The sequence below is a fragment of the Medicago sativa genome, chromosome 7 (assembly GCF_051527215.1).
Source record: "Medicago sativa cultivar Bolivia chromosome 7, Bolivia_mono, whole genome shotgun sequence".
Lineage (NCBI taxonomy): Eukaryota > Viridiplantae > Streptophyta > Magnoliopsida > Fabales > Fabaceae > Medicago > Medicago sativa.
In genome coordinates, this window is record NC_140755.1 from 60,023,472 (window position 1) to 60,047,166 (window position 23,695).

General features: G+C 34.9%; 3 protein-coding genes and 1 pseudogene across 4 annotated transcripts; all 4 read left to right on the forward strand.

Moving 5' to 3' along the window:
- Positions 1-1,204: 1,204 nt before the first annotated feature.
- On the forward strand, positions 1,205-4,159 carry LOC146907278 (laccase-17-like). The gene is made up of 6 exons (XM_085730690.1): positions 1,205-1,366; positions 1,507-1,658; positions 1,746-1,990; positions 2,077-2,205; positions 2,655-3,626; positions 3,732-4,159. The coding sequence occupies exons 1-6, from the start codon at positions 1,253-1,255 to the stop codon at positions 3,860-3,862; spliced, it is 1,743 nt and encodes a 580-aa protein (XP_085586816.1). The 5' UTR covers positions 1,205-1,252; the 3' UTR covers positions 3,863-4,159.
- Positions 4,160-8,595: 4,436 nt separating this feature from the next.
- Positions 8,596-15,951, forward strand: LOC146907279 (uncharacterized). The gene is given in 2 exon segments (XM_085729071.1): positions 8,596-8,759; positions 15,333-15,951. Coding segments are annotated over 2 exon segments (684 nt in total). The 3' UTR covers positions 15,853-15,951.
- On the forward strand, positions 15,914-16,966 carry LOC146907280 (uncharacterized; the record flags this gene model as incomplete). The annotated part of the gene is made up of 2 exons (XM_085729072.1): positions 15,914-16,639; positions 16,736-16,966. Coding segments are annotated over 2 exons (819 nt in total), but the record flags the coding sequence as incomplete, so codon positions are not given.
- A 1,243-nt stretch (positions 16,967-18,209) lies between these two features.
- Positions 18,210-20,619, forward strand: LOC146907281 (laccase-17-like; annotated as a pseudogene). The gene is made up of 6 exons (XR_015020626.1): positions 18,210-18,345; positions 18,451-18,602; positions 18,689-18,933; positions 19,018-19,144; positions 19,299-20,270; positions 20,356-20,619. The product of XR_015020626.1 is annotated as a laccase-17-like (transcript).
- Positions 20,620-23,695: the final 3,076 nt, after the last annotated feature.

Below are 23,695 nucleotides of genomic sequence, written 5' to 3' on the forward strand. Positions count from 1 at the left end.
TGGGTTTTCTTTGTTATCCTGGAATTTTACAATCTATTGTGTTTAATGGTTCTTGAATTTATTGTTTTCAACAGTTGTATTTTGTTGCCTCATTCCTCCATCCAATTTCATGAAGACTTTGGGCCTGTTTGGATAAAGATCTTATTTGCAGAAGTTAAATTGTTGTATTTTGTACATGCTATAAGTTGTTTTTATAATTTATATTGCAGAAGTTGTGAAAATAAGTTAAAAAAAGGTAATGAAAATTGTCATAAGCTGTTTGCATATATAAATTCTCCTAAACATTCTCAAAACTTATGCTAGTATATAAGCTCAAATAAGCTAATCCAAATAGGCCTTTGTCTTGGCGGCTTTTTGTGGGTTTAGTGTAAACTTTATTTATTTTGTTAATATTTGGGGTAAAAAGTAATATATTTGAAAGTTTGGAACAAAAAAAGGTTATGAAAACTTCATGGGCCGTTTTGTAAATCAGCAAAAGTTTGGTGTCAAATTTTTAATAATGTATTTCAACACGTGAGGAGCCATAACAAAACATATTTTCCTCAGTTACGTGAATTTATCTTCTTAAGCAAGATATTTTTAAATCTTTCATAAAAAAAACTAAATTTTCTTAAAATCAGTTAATCCAAATATATTAAAATAGAGATGTAACCAATCACCTAACTGACTAAGATATCTCTGATTTTACATTTTCCTTTGTTTTGGTTTGATAAGTGATAACCCATGCACACGTGGTTACTTAAGGAAAACAGATTCCAGATTTGGTCTACATTTCATGCAAACCATTCTTTTCATGGAAATATAAAACATGACATTAATATCTATCTAGCTTCAGAAGTGAAACATTTGATATAACTTTCTTCTTACTTTGGCAACAAGAACATGTTGAGAGTGATATCTGACCAATAATGATCCAATCTTTGTTCATATCTTTTCAAGACACAATCTCATATACATATTTGACAGAATAGTATAATTTGTTAATGAATTTTGACTTGGACAAGAAGGAGATCAACCAAAATTGAATGTCTTTGACACCACTCTAAAGTTGTTCAAACTACTATTCACTTTCAAAGATAGCAATGTTGAGTTCAGCTTCTCTTTGATTGAATCAAATATTTTTAATTTTTTATTACCTAATCAAGCAACCACATAGTTTCCCTCCTGTATATATAGACCGGGATTTTTGTCGCATTTCATCAACATAGTTTCAAACTCACATAACAATTTCATCCTTCATTCAAAGAGAAACATGGGAGTTTCCCTTTTTTCATCACTGAAATTCCCATTGATCTTTTTATCATTGATCAATATTTGTACATTTGAGTTTGCATTAGCAGGCACAACCAGACACTACCATTTTGATGTACTACTACTTAGGCATTACCCTATATGACAAAATTTTGATGTATTATCTATAATTGCACCATATGCTTTGTGTTTTACTTGTTTTTTTTCTTTCCCTTCCTTTGTTCTGCATGTAACCAAATTGAGGTCACTATGCAGATAAGGTACCAAAATGTGACAAGGCTGTGCCATAGAAAGACCATGGTGACAGTGAATGGTCAATTTCCAGGACCTCGCATTGTAGCTCGGGAAGGAGACCGTCTTCTAATCAAAGTGGTTAACCATGTGCAAAACAACATTTCCATTCACTGGTAAAACAAAATTGTTAAAAAGTAGTGACATTTTTAAGATTTGAGCAAAAAATTGATGTGTAAAAAAATTGTCTATCTTTGAAATAGGCATGGTATCAGACAACTTCAATCAGGATGGGCAGATGGACCAGCATATGTGACTCAATGCCCTATCCAAACAGGTCAAAGCTATGTTTACAAGTACACAATTAAAGGCCAAAGAGGAACACTCTTTTGGCATGCTCACATATCTTGGTTAAGATCAACACTCTATGGTCCTCTCATCATCCTTCCCAAGAAAAATGTTCCATATCCTTTTGCAAAACCCCACAAGGAAGTTCCCATGATATTTGGTAATGATGTTACAAAAAATATGAACCTAAGTCTACCTAATTTTATATTTACATAAGCTAACTATACTCTTAAATTTTGGTTTTAGGAGAATGGTTCAATGCAGATACTGAAGCCATCATAGCACAAGCCCTGCAAACTGGGGGAGGGCCAAATGTTTCTGAAGCCTACACAATCAATGGACTTCCGGGGCCATTGTATAATTGTTCTAAAAAAGGTATCAAGTGCAGATAAATATATCTTATAGGAAAAGTCCCCAATTATTAAAAGATTGAAGCAAATAATTACTAAAATTGAAAATATGAAGCTTTTATACGTAACTACTCATAATATAATAGTTGTGTTATTTGAACATCAACATACAAACACCGTGTGTGAAACTGTACGTGTTTATCTCTATCTCTTCCTTTTTATTTTCTACAACTTACACACATTTAAAAAATACGCAAAAATCAAACCATGCTATATTCGACATCCAAGTTTTATATCAAAACTCATATTTCTAATATAGTATTCCACTTTATCAAAAGAGCAAATACTAAAACAGGCACTCACCAAGTGGACATTTACTAGATTAGACACCAATTTCTACGAAAGCATATAGAATTCTTTATGAAAAGGTATCAGCAATATCTTTTTAATCATTTTAGATATTACTCTTTACAGATACATTCAAGCTAAAGGTCAAGCCTGGAAAGACTTACCTTCTACGTTTGATCAACGCTGCACTGAACGATGAGTTGTTCTTCAGCGTTGCAAATCACACCCTCAAAGTTGTTGAAGCTGACGCTATTTATGTGAAACCTTTTGAGACTAACACAATCCTTATCGCCCCTGGCCAAACCACTAATGTTCTTCTCAAGACCAAGTCACACTATCCCAATGCAGCCTTCTTAATGAGTGCTAGACCATATGCTACCGGCCAGGGAACTTTTGACAACACAACTGTTGCTGGTATCCTGGAATATGAAATCCCATCCAATACTCATCATTCAGCTTCTTTACTAAAAAAGCTTCCACTATTCAAACCTACTCTCCCAGCACTTAATGACACTTCTTTTGCAACAAAGTTTTCGAAGAAACTCCGTAGTCTTGGCAGTGCCCAGTTTCCGGCTAACGTTCCACAGAAAGTTGATAAGCACTTTTTCTTCACAGTAAGCCTTGGTACCAACCCTTGTCAAAGCAACCAAACTTGTCAGGGACCCAATGGAACAATGTTTGCAGCATCAGTGAACAACGTATCTTTCACAATGCCAACCACCGCACTTCTTCAATCACACTTTACTGGACAATCCAAGGGTGTCTACGCCCCTTATTTCCCAAACAGTCCCTTGCATCCATTCAATTACACTGGCACCCCACCAAACAACACCATGGTGAGCAACGGAACAAAGGTTACGGTTCTTCCTTTCAACACAAGTGTGGAGCTTGTGATGCAAGACACTAGCATCCTTGGTGCTGAAAGTCATCCTCTCCATTTGCATGGCTTTAACTTCTTTGTTGTTGGACAAGGATTTGGTAACTACGATTCAAATAAGGACCCCAAAAACTTTAATCTTGTTGATCCTGTCGAGAGAAACACGATTGGTGTCCCATCTGGTGGATGGGTTGCTATCAGATTCCTAGCAGATAATCCAGGTTGGTTCCTAGTCAATTCATCAAACTATCAAAATTCGTTTTGGTTTCAAAGAATGTTTTAGTTCACTTTCATAAATTAACAAAAATGTCTAATTGTGTGTGCAGGAGTATGGTTCATGCATTGTCACTTGGAAGTACATACAAGTTGGGGTCTTAAGATGGCATGGATTGTTTTGGATGGAAAGCTTCCAAATCAAAAGTTACTTCCACCACCAGCTGATCTTCCCAAGTGTTAACTTCAACCTAAAATTGCTTCTTTTCTTTATATAGTTTTTTTATTTTTACATTTTGGCCCTTTTTGTTATCCAACTGGGCAATTGTTATTCATTATTTGCTTTAGTTTCTTTTCTGTAATGGTTTTTTAAGGCTTGACTTGAGGTTGAAGTTACAGCATTTTCATTCTTTGGATGAGAGATTTATTTATACAATATGCCATGACTATACAATTGTATTCCATTGATTTGAGTGGAAAACTCCTTATTCAAAGTCTATTATTATAATAATTTGTTACTTTTATTTGTTTATGATACAAATAATTGTCTCAAACATTCAAATGCTAGAATAGACCTATAATCGTTGATTTTTTAATTTTTTTAATAATCATCTTTATAAAACAGTTTTCATAACCTCGCAAAATAGACCTATAATCGTTGATTTTTTAATTTTTGGGGGTGGGCCGTGGCCCACCTCAGCCCATGAAGGGCTCCGCCACTGTGGAGCAGCCTTTGATTCTTTCTTGGAGGTTCTTTGTGCAGTTTTTAAACCAAGATAGTACGTTCATAGATTATAAATCTAAATTAAGCTTTCAACTCTTTATTGTGTTGAAATGTTAATATTGAATTAAAAAGTTAATTAGGATAGTTAGTATGTTCACCTAATGTTAAAAGTTTAAGGACTTTTGTTTTTTGTGAGTCTTATGCATCAAAGTGCTTCTATAATCTATGGTGAGAACTTTACTTGTCAGTACTCTGTACTTTACCACTTAACAATGATGGATAATGTCTGACAACACTTTGCAATCAGTTCTTTTATGTAGTACATTTTAGGCAATAATTGTGTAAGCAAAGTTGAAGAAAAGAACATTCCTATCGATGACTCAATCACAGATTATGTAAACAAGTTCAGGCAGCTGACTTGTTGATGGATAGTAAGACTCTCTTTAAATAGACGACTTAATTAAGTGCTTAAAATCGCCAAGGGTTTGACCCTAGTGGCGAAAATCTGGAACCTACCAGTGTGCTCCTCTCTAGGTCTCAATATAAAGTTTGAATCCACTAGATGCGAACAATTTATGTGTTTGGTCAGTTCATATAGAGCTTTTCTTTAGCTTCAATCGGGCCCCCGTTAATGGACAATGGGGTTGGTCCTCAGGATTAGTCAGTCCTTGGGCCAAATGTCGTGTATTCAAAGAAAAAAACAAAAGAAAATAAAATGTTTCTAGCATAAGTGCTTATCATATAATTGCTTGTTTGTAAGCTATTTCTATAACTAAAAATAAAATAAAGTCAAATTGTTTTCATATAAGCTATAAGCTGCTTCCATAAGATATTATGATATCAAAAGAGCTTGTAGAAGTGAGCTGAAAACAGCTTATGGACATGTCAAAAGGTATTTCACTAAGCTCTTCTAAATAGACTAATAAGCACTTATGTCAATAAATAATCTCAAATGAGTAAATTTGAACAGGTTCTAAATACCGAAGATGTTCTTCTTCTTCTTCTTATTCATCTCCGTGTTTGGATTGTATGCTTCTTTAATTCCTTCCACATCTGAAACAGATAATAAAAAATGAAAATTTGAGTGAAACAAACTCCAAATCCATAATAAATTTCTTCAATTTCTATGAATATTTTGCATCATGAGCTAACACATTTTTGTCTCAATTACCTTCAGTGCAATCACTTCAACACGCACCACACTCATAGTAGTTTTCTTTCGTAGCCGCGTTGTGCGTGTATAGTGTTTGTTGGTTGGCGCCAAACTCAGACAAAGGAGACATACGCACGGTTTTCTGTTTTACTCCCTCCGTCCCGGATTAACCGAACTATTTGCTCATTCCACACTATTAAGAAAAATTTATAAATGAAGAAAGAGAAAAATTATTTTAAGTGCTTTTGTTAAGCATTGATATATTTTCAACTATCATAAATGCAAAATGGAATATAATGAATTGGAAGTAATGAAAGTAGTACACCCTCCGGTCACTAATATAAGCAAAAATTCAATTTCTAGGTTCATTCAATTAATGATGTATGTAGTCTTTATTATAGGCTATATACATTATTTATTGAATGAACCTAGAAAGTGGATTTTTGCTTATATTAGTGATCGGAGGGTGTATTAATTAGTTCAAAGGAAAAAAGTAATTAATATTGTATTGAAAAGTGAAACGACTCAGATATTTTTAGAATATTTTTTTTTTTTTTGCAAATGACTCAGTTATTACGGAAGGAATAGTAGTTATATTTGAACAACTGTTTTAAGTAACTTTTTGTGACAATTTTTTTTTTCTCTTTTCATTGATCACAAACAAGAGAGAAAAAAAAGAAAAGAGAGAATAAGAATATGATTTGAGTACGAGAGAGATGTGTAATTTTTTTTATCACAAAGTGGTTGTACAAATATCATTTCTCTTTATTCTAGTCCACGCACACAAAATTATAATTTTTTTAACAAAAATATGGATTATAAAATACCAAAAACATAAATATTCATATTTGATTCATGTTTTATTAAAAAAAATTCAATTTTGTTTTGGGAAAGATTGTCATATTATTCTATCTATTCTAAAAAAATTCATTAAAAAAATGAGGTTAGAAATAAATTAACAAAAAAAGAGGGTCAAAAGTGATGATGAAACTTTTGAAAGACGAAAAGTCTAATAACAATATTTAGAGGGACTAAAACGAAAATTGAGCATATTTATAGAGTTTAAAAACATATTTAACCCAATATGAAAATACATGGAATAAATCATATAATATCGTTACTACGGAGAACTACTAGAAACGTGTTTGGAAACAAAACTAAATATGTAGCACAAGAAGATGAAGACAACTCGAGATCCAAATTGAAATACAAGATGATGGAGGATAACCCCAGTTGGCCATTTACACTAACCCCACAACTACTGATACGAAAATCTCAACCATCGTACTACCCCGTAAATACTAAAAAACAATTTTGGGATAGTATGAATGACCAACAATGAAACCATGTCATGATAACCACACCAAAAAAAAAAAAACTGAAAAGCCTATTTATAGACACAGTGCAAATTTTAATGGTAACGATAGTCAAAGGAAGCATGAAAAACACTATCTATCGACCAAATATGATGTACACGTCACCTACCAAACCTCGTTGGTAACGACACCATCCAGTCTGAATATGTTTCAATTTGTATAATCTAAAAATAATATTTTATTGGTTCAAATTATATAATTTGAAACATGCCCAAAATTTTGTTGATTCTTACATCGTGTGACTTGAAGGATCAACTAAATCAAATTAATGGTTGTCTCAACCACATAAACAAAAGAAGAATGATCGGTGTTGAGTATCGTCGTTCGTGTATCAAATCAAATTAGCGCGTTTAGTTCATATGGATAAAACTCCATAATGACGATGATGTACCAAGTCGATTGCAAACCCTCCAATTATACTTTTTAAATAAGTATTGATCATTCCCTCCGTCCCAAATTGTATGAAGTTTTTTGTAACAAAAAAAATAATTGTATGAAGTTTTTGACATTTCACACATATATATTAAGAAATGTAATTAATTTTGTCAAAAAAAGAAAGAAATGTAATTAATATTGTGTGGGAAAGAGATATTATAAGTTGTTTTACAAAATTGTCCTTAATAAATGATATAGAAAAGATAAAGGCTTCATAACAGTTTTGGCCCCCTAACAAAATAAAAAACAATCATGCCCCCTAAGTATTGCCCCTTTGCAGTTTTTTCCCCATACCAATTTTGACCAAGTCAATGCTGACGTGGATGCCACGCGTATAAATTTTTAATTTTTAAAAAAAAAATAATTTTTTTATTTTTTTAAGTAAAAAATAAAAAAATATAAAAAAAAATTACACATGTGGCATCCACGTCAGCATTGAATTGGTCAAAATTGGCTTGGGGCCAAAACTGCAAAAGGGGCAATACTTAGGGGGCTGGATTGTATTTTATTTTGTTGGGGGCCAAAATTGCAACTTCCTAATACTTAGGAGGCCAAAACTATTATTAAGCCAAAGATAAATGAAGGAATTGAAAGAAGAGAGAGTAATAAATAGTTAAGGATTTAATAGGAACAATAACATTAATATTTCATCGATGTTGTAAAGCTTTACAACATATAATTTAGGACAATTTTTTTTCCTAAAATGACATACAATTTGGGACGGAGGGATTGATTATTAGAAAAATTCATCAATATAAAGATGAATCTTTATAAATATTATTACTTCACTAAAAAGTTACTCCCTTGTCGCAGTTTAATTTTTGCAATATCCATAGGAATGGATTCTCTCGATTTTTCTCAATTGTTACATCTCAATTCACATAATAATGTTACCTTTTTTTTTGGCATTGCCCTTTGATTGTTAAACTACTGTATTAATTAATGTGATGTGATTATATCCTTTCCAATGCATAGAAAGTTGAACGCATTGTGATTAATGCTCCCCCTTTGTTTGTTCAAGAAGATAACCGCATGCAAATCCATTGATATTCTCTAAAATGTTCAATGAAGCATCACAATAACCAAAACCTTTTGTTTGTCCAACTAGTAACCGGAGGCTTTAAATTGTCACTATTTCTTAGTGGTTTATATTTTCCTTTCCAAAGCCATTATGTCCACTAGTTATAGAAGAAATAAAGCGTCCATATCATAGAGCAAATGGTAGTATATAAGTAGTGGAACTAAATCACAAAGGGATCATCATATTATAATTTTGCAATTGCTACACTATGGCAGCTAGCAATGCAACTAAATCAGTTGACAAAGTTACATTGAGAGTTATGGTGGACAAAGAAAGGAACAAAGTTTTGTATGCTGAGGCAGGGAAGGGTTTTGTTGATGTTCTCTTCAGCTTCTTAACATTGCCTTTAGGTACTATTGCAAGATGATAGACGTTTGGCAAGTGCACCAAATACTATCGAAGTAGTAAAAATATCGATCCCACGAGGACTGTTTTAACTTCAATAATTCAATTGCGTTATAAGAATAGGATGTGTAAAAGTTTATTTTGATTTGCCACTAGGCGGTAGATTTGGTTTGATTTTAATTAAATCAAGTAACAGAAAATAAAGATTTGGTTAAGAAAATATGAGAGAAAGATGAGATCAGATCCGTCGAATCCTCTAAGTTCCCCTAATTGGTCTACTGCACCTATTTGTTATGAACCCTCTTCTAGTTTACGATGATTAACAAATTAGCCCTAATCAATCCCTTGAGTTAGGACCCTCTTCTTAAACTACAGCCCCTAATTCCTTAGGTGGTCTAATAATTCTTGAAGGTTTTACCGAACGTTAACCTATTATCACTAACAAACGATTATCTATTCCTAGACTAACCCTGTTTATTAGAACAATTCAATTAGGTCTAAGTTGAAAGCCATGGTCAGTGGTCATTCATTCTCACGAAATCAAGTTATATGTGATCAAGATATAAAAAGCATTAAGAACAATTGAATTGAATAAACTAGAATTGAATTCATAAACAAAATAGAGTTTCACAGCAACATGTGTCAATTAGGGTTACAAAGATTCATCTCGGATCTAATCTCTAAGAGATTTAGCTACTCATAATCGAGTTTACAAATAGCATAATCAATGAAATAATTAAAACATACATGAATTGGTAAAAGGTTGAAGAAATCGCCCTTCTAGCCGTCTCCGATGTCTCAAAATCGCACTTTGCTCTCCAAAATCGTAACCCTTGTTCTTCAGATTGAGTGCAGTATTTATAGAAGTCATGGGCCTGACCCATCAAAATCGCGCCGCGCCATGTATAATGGCGTGCCGCGATTTCCTCTTTACAGGAAGTGTGTAATTTTGCTTCAAAAATCGCAGCACGGCTTGAAATTGGCGTGGCGCGATTTCCTTCGAACAGACTTCAAATTTTAAGCTTTTTGCACTCCAGAACAGTATAAATTGCATGAGAACTCTATCAAAATGTCACAATAAGTCCCTAATATTACGTAATGACAGGATGTCATCACAACCCCAAACTTAAACCATTCCTTGTCCTCAAGGAATTTGCTTGCAACAGTGACAAACGACAGTAAAATAACAGTTACCTGACAAAACGATAGTACCCAAAAGTTCATTCTCCTTCTAGCTAAAGATGAGCTAGTTTGACTTGTTCGCATCCACCAATTCACAACTCCACGCATTCAATTGAAACAGGGTTCTACCAGTCGACATGCAGGTCTACATATTACCATACGCTTGAAAAGTTTCTAAACATCAATCAAAGTCAATATCATTACACACTTTTGAGGTCTTTAGGGTTATAACGGGGCTTAGGTGAAAGGTGGGATATATTTGGATAAGTAGGCTACACAAAATTTGAGTTAGGCATTCCTACGGAAGTTAAAGCACAAAATTCATTCCTTCATTCATTCACCTTGTGGGAATACAATCAATGCAAAGGCACTAGAGAATATTTTTAACATTTAGGGACTCTCGAGTTTGAAGTTACTCGGATTTTCAATGTTTTGTCCCTTTTTCATCATTCAATTTTTTTTTTTTGATACACCATTTTTGTGTATATTTTGCATGACAATTTCATAATTCTTTTCATTTTTGTTCTCTTATTCTCTAGTACCCCCACCCCAAACTTAGTTGGTTGCAAATTCCAATAGCAACCCCAAACTTAATCTTTAGCAACATACTACAATGCCTTAACTCAGAAAATACATTAAGGGACAAATCCTAAAAGTCTCTAGGCTTGTAATGTAGTTTGTCACCGAACAAAAAGTTCTAATCCTACCGGCTCACAATTGGTTAAGAAAGGATAAATTTAACAAATTGAAACAGGGTAGGCTTCAAAAAGGCTCACAGGACCAAGCACTTTTGCCTCAGTGTGTAATTGACAAAGACCAATCAATAATAGAGAAACAATGCAAGTTCTAGAAATGTAGTTGCATGGAAAACTAATCTAAATATAAGTAAATTGAAAAACAAGATTTGGCAATGAACCTTATGGCTGAGATTTCTGGGAGTATGCGACTACCTAGCAACGCCGTACACTTCGCCTTTGAATCAAGTCACCCCTCCTTTAGAACTTTTGGAATACCGTTTCATCAAACAACTGTTACTAAACTGGAATAGGTCACATGAAACAAAACAAATTCATTAATAATAAACAAGTGCAGGAGCAATTACAATAGGGAAATAAGTTCAATGGACTTTGACATTAAAAAGAAAATAAAGAAAATAAATTGGAAACAAAGTAAATCTAGTGGGTTGCCTCCCACTCAGCGCTTCTTTACCGTCACTAGCTTGACTGATGACCATCCCTAAGGATCAGTTGATGTCTCTCCCTCTTCATTGTTTGGGAGTCCTCCTTTACGGTACCGTTTCAGCTTTTGCTCCTTACCCTTGAAAGTTCCTTGTGCACAAGACTTCCTTAGATCCACAGCTTCATCAACAGGCTTGTCAAAGTACCTCCTAACTCTTTCTATTGTATCAGAGAAGATAGAAAGCATATACCATTGAAAAGTAGCCGGCCCATTATGCATTCCAAAGGGGATCTTCTTATAAGCAAACACACTACAAGGGTTAGTGAAAGTAGTCTTAGGCATGTTGTTCCAACTTCCAAATCCCCCATACTTATTGTCAAGGATGTCTCCTGATGATTGTTATTGCATAAGTTCTGTGCTTACTTCAAGTTGCTTGACACACTCTGTCACCCCAACATCTTCAACCACTTCCTTACTTTCAATAGACTTAACAATTTCTCCTTCCATAGGTTGAATAGTTTGAGATTCAAGGGAGTTTTCTTCGACTGTTTCTTCACTAACGTCAATCCGGTAACACTTGTGGTTATCATCTTGGTTCTTTATTGCCTCAAAGATATTGAAAACTACCTGCTCCTTATGGAACCTCAACATTAACTCTCCACGTTCAACATCAATTAAAGCACGACCAGTTGCAAGGAAAGGTCTTCCTAGAATGAGTGGCATATCCTCATCTTCAGCCATATCTAAGACCACAAAATCTGCTGGGAACACCAAGTCATTAACCTTGACTAGCACATCTTCAAGCACACCGAAAGGATAAGAGATTGACCGATCAGCTAAAGTAATGGTCATTCTTGTTGGTTTTGGTTCCCCACACTTAAGCTTCTTCATCATTGAAAGAGGCATCAGATTTATACTTGCTCCCAAGTCACATAAAGCTCTTCCAATGTCTACCGGTCCAATTGAACAAGGGATAGTAAATGCACCAGGATCCTTCAGCTTAGGTGGCAGCTTCTTTTGAAGAATAGCACTACAGTTTTCAGAAAGTGCAATGTTCTCATCATCCTTAGGCTTCCTTCATTTAGTCAACAAGTCTTTCATGAACTTAGCATATAACGGCATTTGATCAAGAGCTTCGCCGAAAGGAATGTTCACCTGAAGTTGTGAGAAAAGTTGCATGAACTTCTTGAATTGACCTTCATCCTTTTCTTTCTTCTTTGAAAGGTGAGGGTATGGAAGCTTCACATATGATGGAATAACCTGTGGTTTGTCTCCATCTTTCAAAATTTGACTCTTCGACTTCCTCAAGATTGAATCTTCATCAATTAACTTCTCACTTTTTTCTCCCTCTATTTTTTTCTTCCTTTCATTTTCAACTACTCCATGATCATTTTCTTTTTCAACTTCACCCTCATCATTTTTTTCAACTACATCATCCTCCTCCACCTCAATTACATCATCAACCTTCTTTGGAGCTTTAGGAACTAAAGGTGTCAAAACCTTCCTGCTCCTCAATTCAATAGCATTACAAGACTCATTCTTAGGGTTGTCTTTAGTGTTACCTGAGAATCCGCCTTTGTTTTGTTCAGCCAATTGCTTAGCTAATTGCCCCAGTTGAGTTTCAAGCATCTTTCTTGAAGCTTCATTATTCTTTCTTTCAGCTTCTTGACTTTTCTTCATCTCTTCAAAGTTGCCTTGAGTCATCTTCATGAAGTTCATCATAGTTTCCTCAAGAGCTGATGGCTTCCTTTGTTGTTGTTGAGGAGGAGTGAGCATTTGAGAGTTCAAAGCATTGTTATTTGAGTAGCTTAGATTTGGATGCTTATTGATGCCTGAATTGTAGTATTGATTCTGCCTTTGATAACCTCCCATGAAGTTAGCTTCTTCACTTGATCCTTCTGGAACACACTCACCGTTGGGATGTTCTTCACCACATAAGTCACACTTGATTGCAGCTACTTGTTGTTGCTTATGAGCCAAAGTGAAGCCTTGAAACTCCTTAGTTAGAGCTTCGATTTGTTTGTTCATAGCTGCTTGGTTAGCAAGGATAGCAGTTTGTTCACTCACCCCAAACACTCCTCTTTCTTTCTTTTTAGCTTGATCACGATACTCATTGCCAGCCATGTTTTCAATTAGAGCTTGAACTTCATGATCAGTTTTGCTCTTGAGACTACCTCCCGCGGAAGCATCTAAGAACATTCTAGTGTTTGGAGTTACCCCCTCAGTGAAGATTTGGAGGTATTGTTTCTCGGTGAACTCATGATTAGGGCACCTCTTAAGAAGCAAATTGAATCGCTCCCAAGCATCATATAATGATTCACCTTCTCCTTGCTTGAAGTTAGAGATCTCCATCTTCTTTTCCCAATATTTAGACATAGGGAAATATTTCTCCAAGAACTTCAACTCTAACTCTTCCCATGTTTGGACAGTCCCATTTGGTATTGTCAGCAACCAATCTTTTGCTCTTCCCGTCAAGGTGAAAGGAAACAGCCTTAGCTTCTTTTGTGCTTCAGTCACGGTGGCTGGTTGCACACGAAACTCGCAGGTTTCAGCAAAGCGGCTCAAGTGTTCATGAGGACTCATAGCTTCAGTCCCATCGAATTGCTTGTCCCTCAAACCGTTGAGGACAGTTGTCTTGATGTCGAAAGCTACAGGGTTAGCTGGTTGAAAAGTGTGGGTCAGTTGACCGCGATGAGTGGCTAACCCGTAGTCTCCTAGCTTAGGTCTCGGTGGTACAACTCCTTCTCCTTCCATAGTTGCAGATTTAGGAGAAGAGATCGTTTCAGATTCAGTTGAGAGTGGCTCCGGTATTTGTTCTCGAACACCCGGTGGAACAGACTGAGCTAACCTTTGCGATCGGACAGCTTTCCGAAGTGCTCTAGCAGTCCTTTCAATTTCCGGATCGTACTCTAAGTCGTCTGAGCTCTGTTTACCTCGCATAAACAGCAAAATACCTTAGTAGCACTGCACAACGCAAAGTAATCAAGTGAATATGAAAACAGAAAAATAAAAATTAAAAACAGAAAATTAAATTGCAAAAACCCTAAATTATAACGTAATTGCCTTGTTGAAATAATTCAACAGTCCCCGGCAACGGCGCCAAAAACTTGATAGATCCTCGGCAACGGCGCCAAAAACTTGATAGACGTTTGGCAAGTGCACCAAATACTATCGAAGTAGTAAAAATATCGATCCCACGAGGACTGTTTTAACTTCAATAATTCAATTGCGATATAAGAATAGGATGTGTAAAAGTTTATTTTGATTTGCCACTAGGCGGTAGATTTGGTTTGATTTTAATTAAATCAAGTAACAGAAAATAAAGATTTGGTTAAGAAAATATGAGAGAAAGATGAGATCAGATCCGTCGAATCCTCTAAGTTCCCCTAATTGGTCTACTGCACCTATTTGTTATGAACCCTCTTCTAGTTTACGATGATTAACAAATTAGCCCTAATCAATCCCTTGAGTTAGGACCCTCTTCTTAAACTACAGCCCCTAATTCCTTAGGTGGTCTAATAATTCCTGAAGGTTTTACCGAACGTTAACCTATCATCACTAACAAACGATTATCGATTCCTAGACTAACCCTGTTTATTAGAACAATTCAATTAGGTCTAAGTTGAAAGCCATGGTCAGTGGTCATTCATTCTCACGAAATCAAGTTATATGTGATCAAGATATAAAAAGCATTAAGAACAATTGAATTGAATAAACTAGAATTGAATTCATAAACAAAATAGAGTTTCACAGCAACATGTGTCAATTAGGGTTACAAAGATTCATCTCGGATCTAATCTCTAAGAGATTTAGCTACTCATAATCGAGTTTACAAATAGCATAATCAATGAAATAATTAAAACATACATGAATTGGTAAAAGGTTGAAGAAATCGCCCTTCTAGCCGTCTCCGATGTCTCAAAATCGCACTTTGCTCTCCAAAATCGTAACCCTTGTTCTTCAGATTGAGTGCAGTATTTATAGAAGTCATGGGCCTGACCCATCAAAATCGCGCTGCGCCATGTATAATGGCGTGCCGCGATTTCCTCTTTACAGGAAGTGTGTAATTTTGCTTCAAAAATCGCAGCACGGCTTGAAATTGGCGTGGCGCGATTTCCTTCGAACAGACTTCAAATTTTAAGCTTTTTGCACTCCAGAACAGTATAAATTGCATGAGAACTCTATCAAAATGTCACAATAAATCCCTAATATTACGTAATGACAGGATGTCATCACAAGACTAGTGGCCGAGGAGTCGAACATTGAAGCTGTGAAATTTGGCAGCATTAGCTCACAGAGTGTGGCAAATCTTGATGAACAATATCTATGGACTCATACTTGCAAGGAAATGCTACTCAAGCCAAGGAATTCCATGGAAGCTTATTGTCAGAAGATGAAACTGAATATCGACGACACAGAACCTATTCAGCACTTCGTCTGTGGGAATTGGGATTGTGTAAGAAAGGAAAGTGGGAACCGTTTGAGCTTATTTAAGAATCAATTGTGCAGTTGTGGAAGAGTAATGAACCAAGTATTATCTCCACCGCCACAACCAGAAAGTCTGAGTTCAGGAATCGGGTTTGTTAAGGAAACTGCTGCATTTATTATTTCTGACGATCTATATGTGATGCCTACTGTTTATGGAACAGTTATACAACTACTTCACAGACTTGATATCTGTGACGTTGGCGCTATTACGGAACAAACTGTTGATATCAGCAAGAAAGAGGCATGCTTTCTTATGCAACTCTCATCTTAACTATATTATATGTGCAATTGACTATTTGTTTTCTCATTAAATTTTATTACTTTTACAGGTAATAGATATTCTGAAGTTGTCATTGGTCTCAAAGACCCCTTTGACGGACTTCATCTTTAAAAAGAAATATTCTGAAGCTGTCAATGTTCCAATATGTAAGATTGGAAAAGCAACATCCGAAGGAGGTAGGCAGATATCTGTGAAAGTAGCGAGAAGAAAATCAACCGGAGAGATTTTGTTTGCTGAACCAGGAGATGATTTTATTAACTTTATTTTCAGTTTTCTAACTCTCCCCTTAGGAGGAGTGTTGCATATGCTTGAAGGTTTCTCTTCTCTAAACTGCATCGATAATTTATACGAAAGCGTGACTGAGTTGAGTACCAAAAGTTATTTAATCTCGAAACATCTTAAAGAGAAGCTAATTAGCCCTCCCATTGCTGCACAATTTGGGCTTGACAACCAAATAATTCCAATTGGAGTAGCTTCCTCACCTATCTATTCGTACATTAATATTGGTCAGTATACTTGCGCACTAACTGCTTCATGCATTTATAATGTCTTTGATCCTGCTGAAAAGTCTGTACTTCTAAATTTGGTTGATCCTAAGCTATCTTCTTCAAACACATCAAGACGTGGAGAATTTGCAAAAGGGCCATCAGTATACATGTTGACAGTTGACTTGGTTATTACTCCAGTGTCATCCTTCACTGCTATATCACATTTAAATAGTTCAAATGTTCCTCTAAATGACGTGGGAGAAAAGGTTGTTACAATTGGTCAGCAGGAGGTAAGCCATTTAAAAGATTGTTGGTGTTGTCATTCATCGCAAAATATTTTCATTTGCATGCATTATTACAATAATTTGTTTGCTAACATACTGCAGGGTCTTTGTATTCTAAAAGCTTGGATGAACTCAACTTCGGCTAAGTCAAATGGACTCAACCAACTCATAACGATCATTAAGGACGAGAAATGACCAATATTTGTAAATTGCAGGCTTTACAAATATTATTCGACTCGTAGCATAGTTGATATATGGACTATATTTCATCAAATATTTGGTTATGTTTTATGTACTCCCTCCTCAACGGTATGAGGCTCAACGGTATGAGGATCGTTCGGGTATTAATGTGGGTTTTCTTTGTTTTCCAGAAATTTTACAATCTATTGTGTGTTCAATGGTTCTTGAATTTATAGTTTTCTGCAACTGTTGAATTTTGTTGCTTCATTCCTCCATCCAATTTCATGAATACATTGGACCTGTTGGGATAAACAATCTATTTGCATAAACAATCTGTTGATGTATTTTGCATAGCTTAAATTGAATTTATAGGTTGTTTTTATAAGCTATATTGCATAACTTATGAAAATAAGTTAAAAAAAGACTATGAAAATTGTCATTAGCTGTTTGCATAAATTTAAAAGTCTCGCAAAAATAATGCTAGTAGATAAGTTCAAGTAAAAGCTAATCCAAACAGGATATGTGAAGTTCATGGACCATTTTTGTAAATCAACAAAAGTTTGGCGTTGAAGTATTAAAAAAAATATTTCAACATGTGCGGAGCCATTACAAGACGTAATATTCTCCTCAGTTACGAAAATTTATCATTTTAAGCCTTTCTTGTTTCTTTAGCTAGATATTTTTTAAGTCTTTCATAAAGTTGAAAAAACTAACTGTTTTCTTAAAATCAGTTAATCCAAATATATTAAAATAGAGATGTAACAACTCACCTAACTGACTAAGATATCTCTGACTTGACATTTTCTTAAAATCAGTTAATCTATGCTTCTTACCCTTCTGATATTTCTATCATTCTGTCTACTTAAGGGAAACAGATTCCAGATTTGGTCTACATTTTATGCAAACCATTCTTTTCATGGAAATATAAAACATGACATAAATATCTATCTAGCTTCTGAAGTGAAACATTTGATATAACTTTCTTCTTACTTTGGCAACAATAACATAGTGAGAGTGATATCTGACCAATAATGATCCACTCAATCTTCATTCATATTTTTTCAAGACACAATCTCATATACACTAGAGTGTTGTCTATTAACAAACAAACAATATAAGGGGGATTTGCAACTAAATAATCAGAACAATGTATTTTGACTTGGACAAGAAGGAGAGCAAACAAAATTGAATGCCTTTGACACCACTCTAAAGTTGTTCTAACTGCTATTCACCTTCAAAGTTAGCATTGTTGAGTTCAGCTTCTCTTTCATTGAATCAAATATTTTTTGTTTTATTACCTAATCAAGCAACCACATAGTTTCCCTCCTGTATATATAGACCAGCATTTTTCTTCCATTCCATCAACACAATTTCAAACTCAAGTAATTAACAATTTCATCCTTCATTCAAAGAGAAACATGGGAGTTTCCCTTTTTTCATCACTTAAATTCTCATCGATCTTTTTATCGTTGATAAATTTTTGTACATTTGAGCTTGCATTGGCAGGCATAACCAGACACTACCATTTTGATGTACTACTACTACTATTTCCTTAAAATATATGCTTTGTGGTTTACTTGTTTTTTTTCCTTCCTTTCTTTGTTCTGCATGTAACAAAATTGAGGTCGCTAATGCAGATAAGGTACCAAAATGTGACGAGGCTGTGCCATAGCAAGAGCATGGTGACAGTGAACGGTCAATTTCCAGGACCTTGTATTGTAGCTCGGGAAGGAGACCGTCTTCTAATCAAAGTGGTTAACCATGTGCAAAACAACATTTCCATTCACTGGTAAAACAAAATTGCTAAAAAGTAGTGACATTTTTAAGATTGAGTATAAAATTAATGTGTAAAAAACTTGGCTATCTTTGAAATAGGCATGGCATTAGACAACTTCAATCAGGATGGGCTGATGGACCAGCATATGTGACTCAATGCCCAATCCAAACAGGTCAAAGCTATGTTTACAATTACACTATTAAAGGCCAAAGAGGAACACTCTTTTGGCATGCTCACATATCTTGGTTAAGATCAACACTCTATGGTCCTCTCATTATTCTTCCCAAGAAAAATGTTCAATACCCTTTTGCAAAACCTCACAAGGAAGTTCCTATCATATTTGGTAATTAAATTACTTAAGGGGTGAACCTTGTACTATACCTATCTTAATTAGCATAATCTAATTAAAATTTAATTTTGGTTTTAGGAGAATGGTTCAATGCAGACCCTGAGGCAATCATAGCACAACCTACAAACTGGTGGAGGACCAAATGTCTCTGATGCATACACAATCAATGGACTTCCAGGGCCATTGTATAATTGTTCTGCTAAAGGTATCAAGTGCTAATCAACACATTTAGTGTACATTTTAGCAGCCAATATGTGCGATTGGATATATTCAATTTCTATTGCAACTTTACACAATTATTTACTTCATATAAAGTAAATGAACAATATGATTTAAATGTAAAATGTAATTCTCTACAGATACATTCAAGCTAAAGGTGAAGCCTGGAAAGACTTACCTTCTACGTTTGATCAACGCTGCACTGAACGATGAGTTGTTCTTCAGCATTGCAAATCACACCCTCAAAGTTGTTGAAGCCGACGCTATTTATGTAAAACCTTTTGAGACAAACACCATCTATATTGCCCCTGGCCAAACCACTAATGTTCTTCTCAAGACCAAGTCAGACTATCCCAATGCGACATTCTTAATGACTGCTAGACCCTATGCCGCTGGCCCTGGACCTTTTGACAACACAACGGTTGCTGCTATCCTTGAATATGAAATCCCACCAAATACTCATCATTCAGCTTCTTCCCTAAAAAAGCATCCTCTATTCAGACCTATTCTTCCTGCATTTAATGACACTTCCTTTGCAACAAAGTTCTCCAACAAACTCCGTAGCCTAGCAAGTGCACAGTTTCCAGCTAATGTTCCCAACAAAATTGATAAGCACTTTTTCTTCACAGTAAGCGTTGGTACCAACCCTTGTCAAAGCAACCAAACATGTCAGGGACCCAATGGAACAATGTTTGCAGCATCAGTGAACAACGTATCTTTCACAACGCCAACCACCGCACTTCTTCAATCACACTTTACTGGACAATCCAAGGGTGTCTACGCCCCTTATTTCCCAAACAGTCCCTTGCATCCATTCAATTACACTGGCACCCCACCAAACAACACAATGGTGAGCAATGGAACAAAAGTTACAGTTCTTCCTTTCAACACAAGTGTGGAGCTTGTGTTGCAAGACACTAGTATTCTTGGTGTTGAAAGTCACCCTCTTCATTTGCATGGCTTTAACTTCTTTGTTGTGGGACAAGGATTTGGTAACTACGATTCAAATAAGGATCCACATAAATTTAACCTTGTTGATCCTGTTGAAAGGAATACAATTGGTGTTCCATCTGGTGGATGGGTTGCTATCAGATTCAAAGCAGATAATCCAGGTTGGTTTCAAAAAAATGTTTTGGTCCATTTTCACAAAATCACAAAAAAAAGCATGCAACTAAATATGTTCAATTGTGTTTGCAGGGGTATGGTTCATGCATTGTCATTTGGAAGTACATACAAGTTGGGGTCTTAGTATGGCATGGATTGTGTTGGATGGAAAACTCCCAAATCAGAAGTTACTTCCACCACCAGCTGATCTTCCCAAGTGTTAACTTCAACAAAAAATGACTTTATTTGTTACTTTTATCTTGTTTGTATATTAAAAATTAACTGAACCATTCTAACATTAGAAACATCACTTTGTAATCCTGGCAATAAATCAAGGCAAAATCTTCAACCTGATAAGGGTGGCTTCTTGAGTACCATTATTATCTTCAAATGAGTATAATTTGTTGATTAACTAAAACACACTTTTTAAGGATAAACAACTTGGTGAGGTAAATCTATAGATTTTAAAGTTAAATGTAAATGTTGGACTATTTAATGCAGTCTCTTAGTTATAACTCAATTATGTCGATTCTAATACAATATACAAATGCAAAATAAAAAGATAGAAATGTAACTCCATTATATTCCTATGTATTCTACAATAAATTGTTGAATGTGATTTCAGTCCAACCTGTGCTCGTGCTTCCCTGATTAAATTGTTGAATCACATAGCCATGCATTGTTTTTCTTAACAAATGTTGCTATCATGTTTTGGGATTTACGAAGCAATGACACAAACACGTAAGGTGGGCACAATGATAATTTAAAAATTGAACTGATTGATTGAATAGGATTAGGACCTTGGAAGGGAATTGGAAAAGGAAAACTCTATCGACGAGTGTTACATCTCTAGCAAACAATCGAAGTAGGACTGGACTTGCCAACAATTTTTCCTCCGATTCTTTTGAGCTATTTTACTAATATTCTTAACAAAATGTGATTACGGACCGAAATTCAAGTGATTAGTAATTGCAGTGGCTGATGAGCAAGTTTAGGGATGAAAACTCAAATGACGTATATTTGCAGGGACTATTTGCAATAGTAAGCCAAAAATAAAAAGGATAAGCAACTTTTCTTTTAAGGATAAGCAACTTTTTTTTAGGCAAAGGATAAGCAACTTGTTAGGTTAATTCATATATTTTAAATCCATACGTACACTATCTCTTGCAGTCTCTTTGTGCAGTTTTAAGAGCAAAACTCCCATTACTTTCTGTCTAAATTAGACTTTCCAGTTTTCATTGTTAAGCGATAATAATACACCGAAGACCTTGTTATAGTGCTAAAAGTAATTACTACATTACATCCAAGTTTTTAATTGATCCAAAGAGGAGCAATAAATGGAAATTTTGTGTAACAAAAAACTTGCCACATGAGAAAAATAGTAGTAGTCAGTCATTAGAAATTAAATGTTGTATAATAAGAAAAATACTGCATACAACCATATTTTAGATATACAACCTGTTAATGATGTAATCTAGACATATTCATGCATACATGGTACAAAGAAAAGCAATTTTCCCTCGATGTAATACTTCAAGCTAATGGTAGACAGTGCTTGGAGAGCAAAAGTTCATTCGGAACATAATTATCAACAAAAAGGAAACATAAACATACAATAGCAGTAGTTTCAAAAAACAACCATCAAATATGGTTTAATGCCTACTTGCAAGAACCTCACTTATGTGAAGAATTCAAGCACGATTCCTAAGGACCAGAATTGAGACAACACTTGATAAGAACTCAATATCTAAATTTAGCATATGGTAAGTTTTGAACTCAATTTGTTTCTGGATGTGGTGGAGCTTCCGGTGATCCACCTTCTTTGGTCAGAGCTAGTATCTTGACTCGAGTGCAACACATCATGTAATATCTGATCATGTCCTTATGAATGATGAAGATTTTTTTAAACCTCTGTTAGTTCCTTATCTGTTCCAACGCTTAATTAGCCTCATACCATATTAGCAATCTCTTGTTTCCTCATTCACAAAAAATATTGTTTACACATCACTTCATCAAGGACTCAAAATCCATATTTTCGTTAACCATAACCTCATTAGACCATTAACAAATTCTTCTCACAACATGTAATAAATTAGTGTAACATCAAGTCATTATGTCAAATTTTCATTCTCATAAATTAGTGTACCTTTCAAATTGAGTAGCATAGTATCCAAACTGATCACATTTGATATTACCTAACAAAGTATAGGGTATCATACTCAAATGGTCCTACAAAAAACGTACTCAAATTACAATAATGATATGGGGATTTTAACTTACCTTTACTAAAACAGAAGTAGAATTATAAAAAAATATAAATGCAGTTATTAAGCATCAAGTTGCTACAAATGTTTCCAAAGAACCCTTAATAGACCTCGAAAGGGCCATTAATGTCTAATATAAAAAAGAAAACTATTATAGCAGAAGAGAAGTTAACTCCAATAAGCCTCTTTCATCCTTCCATCGTGACATTTATCATCAATAACATTGACTTTGCTTGAAGTTGAGGTTGTCGATCTATAATTTGAAAAAGACTCTTGTTAGACAGGAGAGTGAAACAACAGAACACATAAATAGAACAAAGATGCGATAGAAAAGTGATGCCTATTTTCTATAAAGTGAACTATATCCCATTATGTAAAAATTAAAGAAATTAGCTTCTATCATTATGCAATCAAATAACCGTCAATAACTGGCGGGTCGGCCCGCCAAACACAACACTTTGTTTTTTAGAGGAAAAATACAACTTTTTTTAATGCATTTTTTTTACAATATAACTATTACAAAAAAACTATGTTGCTTTTATCATTTTTTTTAAGTTCATGTTGCTTTAATCATAATAAAAATATAAAAGAATATGCAACGAATAAATTTATGATAAAAACAAGATACTTAATAAATTGTCGAACTCAGTATCATACTTAATAGTAAAAATAATGAAAATATGCCAACATAAACAAATCCATCAACCAAAATAAATCCAAAAGAATGAAACAAGTCTAATAGAAAAAAGAAAAACGAGTTAAGCGGGCCGCCCCGCCCCGCCACGAGTTCGCCCCGTTTTTTCAACAAGTTAAGCGGGGCGAGCCAACTATAGGAAGCGAGTTCAAAACTTCGACTCAGCCCGCCAAAAATAGCAGGCTAAACGGACCGGCCCGACGGATTAGACCCATTTTACCACCCCTCTGCTAGACTCAAGAAATAATCAGGTTATCTCTGTTCGGCTGTAATAATTATTGAATAACCTTCCGGTGTCTAAGGTAAAAATCGCCTTACCTCAAAAAATAAAAGAGATAGATGGAAATGCAACGATGTTGGTTGCAGTTAAATTTATTCAAGAAATGTATACCTTTCTTTTTATCATGAATAGTGAGCCATATTTACTAGAAATCTAGAATGCAATTTTTTTTTAATGACAAATTTTAATATGTTA